Raw genomic sequence first — 13930 nt, 5'->3', positions numbered from 1 at the left:
TACCTTTCTGCATAAACTACAAGCATTTTAGTTTAAATAACTATAATGAAGAAAACAAGACTTTAGTCTACATACAGTAAAATATTATTGCTTTCATTCCTGTTATTCACACATTTTTTCGTTCCTTATACCCTTTCTTATTAGTTATCATCCCCATCTCCTTTTCTTAATATTTCCCATAATAGTTTGTGTTATGTCTCCTTAATCGTATGTGAAATTAACACATAAAATAATATAGGAAATATTAAGAATATATTTCATTAAACTTGCATATTCTTTGTCATCATATTCCAATGCAGCCAGTATTTGTCTCCCTTCCATGTAAGGTTAAGTTGAATTGTTTGTTTTGTAAAGAAATGTTTTTCCTCTCTTATTTCTTAACTGAAAAATCACATTTTTTAAAAAATCTTTTTAAATAGCTTGAGATAAGAACATGAAATGTGTCCATCTCTAATTTCCATTCCTTTTCAATTTGATAGATTCGCAGCAGTCAGATTAAAAAAAAAGTCTGGTAGCTCTTATTGATTTATGACCTAACTGAACTCAAAGGAAAATTGCATTTTCTGTTTATTTTGTTGTATTGGAGCTTACATATTAATTTTTAAACATCTGACTTACCCGGTAGTTATATATATAGCTTTAGTCCCTGACGTCCCGGCATATCCATTACATACTTTTATCCAAGTCTTGCAGCACTTGATGCCAGGGCCATGTTGCCTTGAGTTTTGCTAAACCTCTGGTACATGATGTGCCATGGTCCTTAGTTCTTCAGCATTTTCAATGTAAGGGTTTTGAGTTTCGGGGATAACTACAGTATCTAGCCAGTTCGAACGGGGACTTCCTCACGCCTAAGGATGAGTCTCCTATGTAAGGTATTAAGAGTTTTTGTGTGTTGGAACAAATGACACATTTGGAGGTAATTTGTATTTTTTCCTAACTATACAAATCTGAAATTTTCCCTCATACTTTCCTGCCATCACCAACCCCTTATTAAGTCCCAAATGCAATCAAAGTGTGCTGTCAGTGAGCAAGTGGGGAGGTGGTTGCCTCCCAGCTACTGGGCCGGAAACTACCAACCAGTTGTTTGACACCTTGTTAAGTCTTTTAACTGCTGTATTCCAGCTTGTGGTGTTATCAATCTCATGTGTAGAGGACTCAGGCTTGTATGGAAAAATACAAATTACCTCCAAATTTGTCATATTCATAAATAATCATGAATCTCCATATCCAATTATTATGATTACTTTGTAAGCTACATTCCAGTTGAAAAAGCAGGATTCTATAAGCCTGAGAGCTCCAACAAGGAAAAATAGCCCAGATAGGAAACTGAATAAGGAAATAAATAAACTACATGAGAAGTAATGAAGATACAATATAACATAACAATGTTAAAATAGTTCTGTCAATTACAAACTATAAAAAGAGAATTATGTCAGCCTGTCCAACATAAAAAGATTTAGTGCATGTTTGAACTAATGAAGTTCCACTGATTCAACTTGGTCACAGCTGGAATAAAACGTCTAGAGTACTGCATAGTATTGAGCCTTATGATTGAAGAAGACTTAACTTAGAAATAACTGCATACCTAGTACTATACAGGATGATACATTCTAGGAAGATCTGAATGCAAAAGATGGTCAGCATTATGGAAAATCTTATGCTACATGCATATGAAATTAACTGAATGATGATGTCTATGATTAATATGTAGATCAGGAATGAAAAAATTTATAAGATAAATAAAGATGAGATTCAGCAACTGAAGACTAGACACGAGAACAATACTTAAAACAAAGCAGAATATAATAGTTAGATATTTCTTGACAGTAGAATGATCACCAAAAATCTTGAAAAACACTCAATAAGCCAATCTTTTGTGCAATTGAAGACGAAACAAACCGAATGTTTCTCAAAAGTAAATTTGTAATCAAGAATCATGAAATTTTTGAAAAGTCCTATAGAGTTAAAGAAACATTATCAATGCAGAGATTTGGATGTTGAGGAGCCACTGTCCTCAACCTACTTATAATCATTCTTTGAATTTTGTTAGTGTTCAACTTCATGTCCTATAATTTGCACCACTCACTAATTTTAGCTAGATCTCTACTAATGGATTCAGCAACCTCAGATCTACTTTCAGGAGATGGAATTGATGCAAGGAGAGTAGCATCATCTGCTTATGCAATGAGCTAGTTTTCTAGGTCAAATCATATATCCTGTGTATTTAGTATGAAAAGTAACTAGCTAAGAACACTACCCTGAGGAACACCAGTTATCACATTCCTATACTCACTATGGGGCCTATCAGCAATAACTCTGTAATCTATTACTTAAAAATTCAATAATGATGCTAAGAAAAGACCCCCCTACTCCTGTTTGAGTTTGAAAACATGGCCTCATGATTAACACAAAGGCAGCATTAAAATCAAGGCCAACCATGCAAACTTCCTGACCACAATCAAGGAATGTTTGTACAGCATTTGAAATGTAAGAAGGGCTTCACATGCTCCAAGACATTTACAAAAGCCAAATTGCAAACAAGGAAACGAATTAATACATTCAGCATACCTATTTAGATGTTTTGCAAAAGGTATTCAAAAACTTTAAATGATATGGGAGTTATAGAAATTGGGCAGGAATCAGCAGGACTAGAGCTACCCTTGATAAAATTTTCTAATTGAGTAACATTACCAATTCTCTAACAGGTGCAAAAAGAGCCTCTTCTTGCTAACTTGCAGAAAATAACAGACAATTTAGGAGCTAAGAAATCAGCAGTGTTTATGAAGACAAAGAAAAATTAAAATTTGGATCTACACTTCCATAAACATTAAGGTCCATCAACAGTTTTTGTTTTAAAGGACTGAAAAGCCAAAATCATTAGTTAAGCTTTAGGAAAACAGGAATGAGGAAGATCGAGTTTTTCATTACGCTGCGTATTGTCAAGCGCATGCCATAAGGGTTGCCTTTTCCTTTGAACAGTGAATTACAGAGCCATCTGATTTAAGTAAAAGAGAAAACAGTGCTCTTGTAAGGGTAACCCACTACATATATTCCTGGATTGTACTAGAAAGGCTCTCTTTTATGGTTAAATTGTATACCTTTTCATTTGAAGCATAAACTCGAGCAAGCTCTTACCTGAGTATAGTTATTCCAAGTCAAATCTGATCTGTTACCCTTCCAAAGAGGATAGGCTTCCTGCTTCTCTAAATAAGCATGTTTACAATCATCGTTGAACCAGGGCTTGTCTTTCACTCAGTATTTTAGTACACGAGAAAGGGTACACCTCTCAATTATGTTGACCAGATTATCATTCAAGAGAACAACAAGCACAACACTTTTATACAACTGTTACCAATTCAAATGCAAAGGATCACTCAAAATACCATTCCAGTCTATTTGAGATTTTATATATATTTTACATGAGCATGACACGTCAGGAACAGGCTGCTCAGTCTTAATTACTAACAAAATCAAGGTATGATTATATATCCCAACTGGAGAGCCAAACCTTACTTTTTATATCATGAAGGTAGTCAGTATATATTAGGTCCAAGCAGTTGCTTGACCTGTGAATAGCTTCACTTATAATTTGCTCACACCCTGATTGAGAGGTAAAATCCATGGTGATCAGTAGTAGAAACAGAATTTAACCACTCTCTATAGTGAATGTCAAAATCACCAACAAGAACAAAAGAGGCCTTTCTATCATCTTGTTTCTTGTCCATAAGGGTAAGACGTTAACTAAAGATAGAATCATCCAAGTCTGAATTCTCCTGACATTTGTATTCATAGCAGGACTTATGAGAAGCTGAGAGGGTATTATAATACACAAACAGGATGACCCATAATCAACCATGTTTTTTTTCATCCACCTTGCATTAGGAAAAGAATATGTTCCTATCTTCTCTATGTATTAAAGTAATACAATTATACCGAGTCTTTAACAATAACATGCCTAGGAACAAATTTGAAGAAAAGGTCCTCATTATGTAATATACAGTACACTATTGGCTCTAAATCTTTGATTGATGTACAGTAGGTTGTACTGTGATAAAACAATTCAAAAGTTGGATGAATCTTACATTTATCATTTATTTTGATTCAAGAAGTGTCATAGAACCCACAAAGGTTACACACAAGGACCAACTGGTGTAATAATTTAAAAAGCTGCCTAACAGATTCTTTTCTCAAGGGGCAAATATTAGATTATGCTCGATTCCTGCCTGTGGTGGACTTATTGGAAATGAAACAGCTGATGTAGCGGCCAGATCAATAATAAATTTACCAAACCTTAGCATTCAACTCCCAATTAAAGCTTATGTAACTGCAATAAAACCTTTTATAATAACTGAATGGCAAACTACAACTATTTGGAATAATAAATCATGAAATTATAAATCAAAGTAAAGCAAATCTAGCTATTTTTTTATCTTTGGCATCTTCAACACAGAAAAACAAAAGAACTGAAGTAGTTTTAACCAGGTTGCATAATCGTCACGAGATTGACCCGAGGGCTTTTAATGCCCATATCACATAATTCCCATGTGCAATGATTATTATGCAATTTCAACCATAAAATATATTTTATGCAAAAGCAGTCTTCAGAAGACAACAAAGCTTATATTTAGGTTAGAAAGCTGTGCTTCACATCTTATTGGATTCTGATATATTTTTTTTTATATTTTGAAGATTTGAATGATTTTAGGAAACAAGTTTAAGAAATAAAATTATAATTTCTATTTATAGCACTTTTTTTTATTTAATATCACTTGAATTTAATATTTTGTATTGCTCATATTATTCCATCTCAAATTTATTGGAGGCAGGCCTATAAGAGTTGAGTTTGGTTCATTGGACTGAATGATCTCCCCAGTTTTATTAGTCAAATGTTTTTGCTTGCTGTCCAATTTTTTATAACTTTTACCTCATAGTGTAACTAGGATTTTACCCTACATGTACTTGGGTGCTCAATGGCTTTAGAGGCTTTTTTGCCGGGATAAATATCCCAAATCCATTGATCCAATGCGATACAGAACTAACCTGGGATCTTCAGTCATATGCTTTTGGTGGGGAGATGGATGTGGAAGGTAGCCTGACTTCTTCCTGCTAAATGAAAGGGTGCCACAAACCCGGTTTAGTATGGAAGCCGTCTTTAGTCTTGTTTCTCTATCAAGAATAAAGACTTCCTTCATCTCTGAATCTTAAGGATGTGTCTTATGTCTCAGTTCATCTCGCATTGATAAAATACCTTTGGTTCATGTAGCCAAGATGGTATTTCAGTTTTGAGTATTGACTTCTTTTTTGGCAATTGCTCCACATATCTTCATTTAACCTTAGTATGATTTATTACAACCTACTGTAATTTGAATTTATTTTAGTAAGAGATCTTATTTAGAGTGGTTTTATTATCTAAGCATGACAGTATAGCTAAGTGTGGAAGAATAGTCTCTGTCTCTTACATTTGATTTTAACATTGTGTTCCTCAGCTGGTATTTGTTGAAGTATTGCTTTTACTTGTTAATGAACTTCGTAAAATATTGAGATAATAGAATATCTTAAGTATTCCCACATCCCACCCCCATAGATTGATGAAATGAGGAGGAAGGTGATCTCGTGCTCACTTTTAGTTGAGGTTGGCACCCTTAACTTAAAACAATACCTGGCTCTATTCATTTAAAAAATGTTTTTTCAATATTAATCTTACCCGATGATCATGTAGCTGCAACTCTGTTGCTCGACAGAAAAAACCTACGGTCGGGATACGCCAGCGATCGCTATACAGGTGGGGGTGTACAACAACAGCGCCATCTGTCGAGTAGGTACTCAGGTACTTCTTGTCAACAAGAACCAATTTTTCCTCTGTCGTGCCAATGGCAGGACCTACTAAATACGCCGTCCCTAACTGGATTTGTTTTCACAACGATTTGGTGAAGTACACTATTCCAGTTTTGAGCTTTCGCTATGCAGGGGTTTTATCTTCATTTCAAACTTGAATTCGTTTTCGATAGATTTAATTATGGTGACGAAGAGAGTATGGACTCTCTTTCACTTTTAAATGGCCGACCCTTCCCTTAGACGGAAGTGTGTTTAGGTTTTTGGTAATTTTGCTTAACACGTTATAGATCCATTTATTTTATATCTCTCCACCTTTTTAGGCCTCTTCGGTTAACTTTTCAATTATTATAAACTTATAAAAAATAAATTTTTATGTTTGTTTATATGCGACCTTTCCTAATAGTAGGCGGTCCTAACTTGGAACTGAAGTTAATTAACATTGAGCCCGTTATATCGTATTTAACCTTTAAAGAATTTAATACTTTTTTAATTTTAATGTTTTATGGAAGAATTTCTTTGATAGTCTCGTACTGTTTTCAAAGATGAACTAACGTTTAGTTTTTAGTCTCCGCAGTTGTTGATGTTCAGAACGTTCAACTTGCGCTCTATCGTTACGATAGAGAGAGAGTGTTTCACGGTTTCACTTTGCAGTAAGAGTAAACCGATTCTAGCGTTTCGTTCATTCTTTCTTAGCTTAAAGAGTTTAAATTCTAAATAAAGGAACTTTTTATTTGGGAAACCTTTCAGTTTTTTCCTTTAGCAAATAACATGTTTTAACGATATATAATTGGGCTCTTCTCTCAGGTGCTAAATTAAGAGAGAAGAGAGAGAGAGATAGAGACGGAGGGAGAGAGAGGAGAATAAACGTTTCGTTCAAGCGGGTAACGTTGTTCTCGTTTTTTACTCTTCTTCCTAGTCACTGTAGGGGAAGAAGGTAAAACGTTTCTAGGGTTTTATTCTTGTTCCCAGGCTTTATGCGGTGAGAGATTGTAAACGTAGTTTATTTGTTCTAGTGTTTAGTCTCTTTTCCAGCCACTGAATTCTTTATCTTTATTTATGTTTTTCTGTTGCATTGTAAAACTGTTTTCGCAATTACTACCTTTTAATGAAGGATAGGATTGCGTGTTTCAGGTAGAAATCAGTTAAAGTTTCGATTTCAGTGAAATAAGTGCAAACAGAAAATCAAAAGTGATAAAGTGATATGCGCAAAGTGTTACAGTGTTGTGTCCGAGGGTTCGTCTGTTCGTGCCAGTTGTTCACCTAGTCCGGGACCTCTTACAAGCTCCCAAGCCCAGGGGAGAAGTAATGTCGAACGACTTATGGGTTCCACAGGCCTTGATCGACGAACAGACGTTTTTCCCTCCGTGGTTTCGGGCGTATCTACACACGTTTGCCGACGTGATCGCCCCACCCACACAAAGACGAGAGAGCCCATTTATTCCTCGTCTGAGGAAGAGGTTTCTCGTAAGAAACCATGGACCAAATCTTGCAGCTTTTAAGTGCAAGTCGGTCCCTTCCGCGCAAGTCCAACGGCCTAGGTGTAGCCACTGGGTCAGTTCGGACTCGCTGCAGTCATCCGACGACTGCACACCTCCCAAGAGAGGCAAGGTGGTACCGCAACAGGCAGTAACTCCGTCTGTTGCCGCACCAGCTGTTTTAGACCCTCAGTCACGACGGACAGTAGCTCCGTCTGTTGCCGTTTTTTGTAGACCCTAGTGGTCTTTACTGCAGTCTATGCAGACTCAGTTAGCTGCGGTTATGCAGGAGTTTCGTGCGGAGAAGGTTGACTCTGCTCTCGTTAGCCTACAACCTGCCACTGTTGTGCGCCCAGCTCACGCTGAGGCTGCCTGCTCCCACACTCCGGCTGCGGAGAGCTCCACCTCCGATGCGCAATCGACCCTGCCAGACGCATGTTAATGTTAGCCGACGTGCGGCTCCCTCCGTTAACATGCGTGAGCTACCGCATCAGCAGTGGGAAGGTGGAGTCAAGCTGCCGTGTTTTGACGCGATGCGTTAGTTTCCGCAACCCACGGCAGTCCCCACCACGCACCACCACTCCGCTTTAGTTGTTGCCTGCTCCCACACTCCGACTGCGGAGAAGGTTGACGATGCACCCGTTTGCCTACAACCTGCCACGGTTGTGCGCCCAGCATGGCTGCCTGCTCCCACACTCTTGTTGTGAGAGCTCCTCCACCCATGCGCAGTCGGCCCTGCCAGACGTATGCTGACTCCCACAGACACACGGAGCACTCCGTTGCCGTGCGTGAGCTACCACAAGCTGCCGTGTTTTGACACGGTGTGTCAGCCTCCGCAACCCACTGTGGTTACCGCCACTCACCCGCAGCAGACTAGTCAGTCAGGAGTTGAGGCTTCCCCACACAGCTTTGGTTGTTGCCAGCTCACAGACTGTCAAGCAGTTACATGACGTTGCCTTCTGGTCTGCTACTAATGCACCAGTGCTGTATGTCCTCGCGCACCTGTTGTGGTTGACAGTTCAGTTTTTGACAGTTCACAGACTGTCAAGCAGTTACATAACGTTGCCTTCTGGTCTGCTGCTTTTGCACCAGTGAGACCCTCACTGAGATAACCTAGCTTTTCTCGGACATGGTTCCTATAGATGAGAAAGTGCTGTTCTCCCTCCTTCTGATATTCCTTTGAGGACTCTGTCATTTGGAGAGGAGCCTTAAGCTGCTTAGCCTCCTATGGACTTTAATTAAAGCATAACAAGGCTTCCAGGGATGGTAAATGGTTCCGCTTCAGTCGCTAACCCCGTCTGTTGCCACACCTGCTCCCATAGACCCTAATGGGCTTTGTTGCAAGACATGCAGTCCAAGCTTGTGTCCTTTTTAGAGGATTTTTTACGGAGAAGAACCTTCTAGCCAACAACCTTCCTACCGGTTGGTTGTTCGCCCTGTTGACGCTGAGGTATCCTACTCACGTCCGCCAGTTGAGATGGTTCCTCCACCGGTGCGACCCAGTGTGGGTTGCCAGTCGCACGTTGACGTTAAGCGACTCTCGGAGGTGGTTGTGGACGTTCAGTGTGTCACTAGGAAGACGTTCAACAACCAGCAGAGATGACTTGTTGTGACGCAGTGCGGCAACCTCAGCAACCCTGTAGGGGGTTGACTGCACAACCCAGACAGTCTTCACAGTTTCGGGTTGACGCTGTACTTCCTCGCGTCCCCATGGTTGACAGTTCACAGACTGTGCAGCAGTACCATGATCTTGTGTCCGGCTCCGTCACGCATCCACCAGTGCGACCGGATTCAGCGAGTCAGACGTTGCCCACTCCGTTGCCGTTTCCTCATCAGTTTCGAATGAGGAACCCTCTGATGAGGACATTGCTGAACAAGACGATCAACCCCCAGCCCTGCTATCCATCCAGAAGATGCTGAAGAAGGAACACTGCCCTGTCAGGCTGTGGATGAGTCTGGTTAGGACACTGTCATCCGTGGTTCTATTTGTGTCACTTGGAAGACTACACCTCCGTCCTCTTCTGTATCATCTAGCTTTTCACTGGAAAAGGACTAGACGCTAGAAGCGGTCTCGATCCCGGTTTCCGGTAAGATAAAGTCTGGTCTGACTTGGTGAAAGGACTTTATCAACCTTTGAAAGGGTCTTCCCCTGACTGTTCAGACTCCCAACCACGTTCTCTTCTCGGACGCATCGGACGTAGGCTGGGGGGAGACATTAGGCGGTAGGGAATGCTCGGGATTATGGAACTCGAGTCAAAGGACAATGCATTTCAACTGCAAGAAGCTTCTGGCAGTACGTCTGACCTGGAAAAGCTTCAGGTCTCTCCTTCAAGGCAAAGTGGTGGAGGTGAACACGGTCAACACCCTGCTTTGACGTACATCTCCAAACAAGGAGGGACCTACTCTCTGACATGGTACGAGTTCGCAAGAGACCTCCTCTCCTGTTCAACAGGTCTAGACTTTTCACTAGTAACGAGGTTCATCCAAGGCAACTTGAATGTCATAGCAGATTGTCTCAGTAGGAAGGGACAAATAATTCCAACATATTGGACCCTCCACAAGGATGTATGCAAGAGACTTTGGGCCACCTGGGGCCAGCCAACCATAGATCTCTTCGCAACCTCGATGACCTAGAGGCTCCCAATACTTTGCTCACCTATCCCGGACCCAGCAGTAGTTCATATAGATGCCTTTCTACTAGATTGGTCACATCTAGATCTATATGCATTCCCTCCGTTCTAGATTGTCAACAAGGTACTGCAGAAGTTCGCCTCTCACGAGGGGACAAAGTTGACGCTAGTTGCTTCTCTCTGGCCCGCGAGAGAATAACTCACCGAGGTACTTCGATGGCTAGTAGACGTTCCCAGAACACTTCCCCTAAGGGTGGACCTGCTACGTCTGCCACGCGTAAAGAAGGTACTCCAAGGCCTCCACGCTCTTCGTCTGACTGCCTTCTGAATATCGAAAGACTCTCGAGAACTAGAGATTTTTCGAAGGAGGCAACCAGAGCGATTGCTAGAGCAAGGAGAACATCCACCCTTAGAGTCTACCAATCGAAGTGGGAAATCTTCCGAAACTGGTGCAAGTCAGTATCCGTATCCTCGACCAGTACCTCTGTAACTCAAATAGCTGACTTCCTCTTATATCTGAGGAAAGAACGATCTCTTTCAGCTCCCACTATCAAGGGTTACAGAAGCATGTTGGCATCAGTCTTCCGTCACAGAGGCTTAGATCTTTCCAACAATAAAGATCTACAGGACCTCCTTAAGTCTTTTGAGACCACGAAGGAGCGTCGTTTGCTTACACCTGGTTGGAATTTAGACGTGGTTCTAAGATTCCTTATGTCAGACAGGTTCGAACCACTTCAATCAGCCTCCCTGAAAGATCTCACCTTTAAGACTCTTTTCCTGATATGCTTAACCACAGCTAAAAGAGTCAGTGAGATTCATGCCTTCAGCAAGAACATCGGATTCTCATCCGAAACGGCTACATGTTCTACAACTTGGTTTTCTAGCCAAACACGAGCTGCCTTCTCGGCCTTGACCAATATCGTTCGATATTTCAAACTTATCGTATGGTTGGAAATGAACTAGAAGAGTATTATGTCCTGTAAGAGCTCTTAAGTTCTATTTTAAAAACCTTTACGAGGCCCGTCTGAAGCTTTATGGTGTTCAGTTAAGAATCCATCTTTGCCTATGTCAGAGAATTCTGTATCCTATTTTATCAGACTGTTAATACGAAAAGCTCATTCCCTTCTGAATGAGGAAGACCAAGCTTGGCTGAAGGTAAGGACACACGAAGTTAGAGCTGTCACAACTTCCGTGGCCTTTGAACAAAATAGATCTCTGCAAATTATATTCGACGCAACCTATTGGAAAAGCAAATCAGTGTTCGCGTCTTTTATCTTAAGAATGTCCAGTCTCTTTACGAGAACTGCTACACTCTGGGACCATTCGTAGCAACGAGTGCAGTAGTGGTGGGGGCTCCACCACTACAATTCTCTAATTCCAGAACCTTTTTAATCTTTCTCTTGAAATATTTTTGGGTTGTCCGGAAGGCTAAGAAGCCTTTCGCATCCTACTTGATTTGGCGGGTGGTCAAAATCATTTCTTGAGAAGCGCCTAGATTAGAGGTTTTGATGAGGACCTTTAGTATGGGTTGCAACCCTTCATACTTCAGCTCCTAGGAGTCGCTCAGCATCCTATGAGGATCGCGAGGCTCAGTAAGGAAGACGTACTTAAAAAGGCAGAGTAATTGTTCAAGTCGTCTTCCTTACCAGGTACTTATTTATTTTATGTTTGTTATTTTGAATAACTGCTAAAATGAAATACGGGATACTTAGCTTCTGATGTTAACATGTATGCTGGTCTCCACCCACCCCCCTGGGTGTGAATCAGCTACATGATCATCGGGTAAGATTAATATTGAAAAATGTTATTTTCCTTAGTAAAATAAATTTTTGAATATACTTACCCGATGATCATGAATTTAAGGACCCTCCCTTCCTCCCCATAGAGACCCAGTGGACCGAGGAGAAAATTGGTTCTTGTTGACAAGAAGTACCTGAGTACCTACTCAACAGATGGCGCTGTTGTTGTACACCCCCACCTGTATAGCGATCGCTGGCGTATCCCGACCGTAGGTTTTTTCTGTCGAGCAACAGAGTTGCAGCTACATGATCATCGGGTAAGTATATTCAAAAATTTATTTTACTAAGGAAAATAACATTTCACCAGGCTATTAGAATGAAAAGACTTTGAATATCTAGTTTGTCATTTATATAATATGAATTTTGTAATAAATTTAAGAAAATTTAAGTTCTTATGCTTATTCACATGTAATACAACTGCGTAACTGAACATTAAGTATTTGACCTTTATCTTTACCTTTCCTTTGAGTTTTATTTTGGGAACTTCATTACTTTGGTGTTATATTTTTTTGAGTATTTTTCAACTTTTGGTAAACATCAGTAATGAAATGAGGGAAACTTGAGAAATATTAGATATGCAGATATGATATGCTACTTTTGAGTGGAATACAGTAGGTCTAAAGACCCTGTAGGTTAGTACAATACAGTAGTTTATAGCATATCCCATTCCTGATTAGTTTATTCTTCATGGTTTTATGCAAACTAATATAAAACCGTACAGATTATTTTGTCCCATCTTCAGCCTATTATTTGATTTTTATGATAAGTGATGTATCTGATATATTGCAGAACACCAAGAAAACGCCCTCACGGTGATGATGATGATGATGATAGTTTTCCTCATAAGCGTCTTAAATATACACCAGATGCTGTGATTATGGAGCGCACCAATAACACTGTAAGTTGCTATGTTTTCTTTACTATGTCAGAAAATTTTGGTTTGTCCCTATGCAGATACAAACTTGTTAGCCATTTATATGGGTTTACACCTTAATCGTTTTGCTATAACCAGAAAGAAAAAACTGTTCAACTTGCAACCATATATGATTACCAAATCAACTCCATGCTGGGTAGGGTGCTCCTACCCCTGAGAGGCTGAGTCGCTCTACTTTGGTTGCCATCCCAGACGGATGTCCTCCCACGTTACAATCATGACTCCATGCTGGATTTTTTACTTTTCAGAGCTTTTCCATTTGAGGATTGGCATACTAGTGATCATTCTCCAATTATTATAAATACGAACAATAATCTACCCTTACATAAATCGCTACGATGGAAGCTTGACAAGGCAGACTGGAATAGATTTCAGGAGCTAAGCGAAATTGAAGGAAATGCAGAACAGTTTGAAAGTGCTGATGTTGCCATAGACTTACCAAATGGAACTTTACATACTGCAGGAATCAATTAAATTTCCAAAACCACAGGGTTATTCAAACGGTGACCAGTCCCCTGGTGGTCTTCAGAACTAACTGTCATGCACAGAGCCACAAGAAAATCTTTTATTCGATTGCGTAGGCACCATACATAAGAGAACTTGATAATATATAAGAAATGTAGAGCAGAGTTATGTCGTGCATTAAAAGAAGCTAGGCGCCAGTCTTGGAAAACATTTGTTTCCTTTGTCAACAGTAGAACAGCACCATCTTTTGTATGGAGGAAAGTGAAAAAGTTAGCTGGCAAATTTACCCCCAACCCATCACCTGTGTTGAAAGTAAATGGTCTGTATGTGACTGGAGAAACTGAGGTTAGCAATGCTTTGACTGAACCTTTCTTAACTGGATCATGCAAGTGTGGAACAGCTTCTGGTTATCACCATACAAGCATTGAAGAATGGAATCTGTTGAATTTTACAGCAGAAAGGGAGGAATCTTACCATGCTCTTTTTACCAAAAGAGAATTTGATTCCTCACTTGCTACTTGCAATGATATAGCCCCTGGATGATATTCCATATGCAGTAAACATGTACCTGTTAATACTAAGTTATTTATTTTAAGCATCATTAACAGAATATGGCATGATCATAGTTATTCATGTGTTTGTGAACTAGCCATTATTTTAGCATTTTTAAAACTGGGCAAGGATAAGTTTTTAGCAGCAAACTACCGATCAATTACATTTATAGCATGTTTATGTAAGATCATGGAGAAGATGGTCAATGCAAGACTGGGGTTGTACCAAGCCTGGGGTTGT

General features: G+C 39.9%; 1 protein-coding gene across 1 annotated transcript in view; it reads left to right on the top strand.

Annotated features, from left to right (window-relative positions):
* LOC137615270 (protein mono-ADP-ribosyltransferase PARP3-like) overlaps positions 1-13930 on the top strand; it is a 352885-nt gene that overhangs the window by 99234 nt on the left and 239721 nt on the right. Inside the window, exon 3 of the mRNA XM_068344998.1 lies at positions 12529-12637. Within this exon, the coding sequence (XP_068201099.1) occupies positions 12529-12637 (109 nt within the window). The remainder of the gene's footprint in view (positions 1-12528; positions 12638-13930) is intronic.

The sequence above is a fragment of the Palaemon carinicauda genome, chromosome 21 (genome assembly GCF_036898095.1).
Source record: "Palaemon carinicauda isolate YSFRI2023 chromosome 21, ASM3689809v2, whole genome shotgun sequence".
NCBI lineage: Eukaryota > Metazoa > Arthropoda > Malacostraca > Decapoda > Palaemonidae > Palaemon > Palaemon carinicauda.
This window is presented reverse-complemented; position numbering and strand designations above follow the sequence as displayed.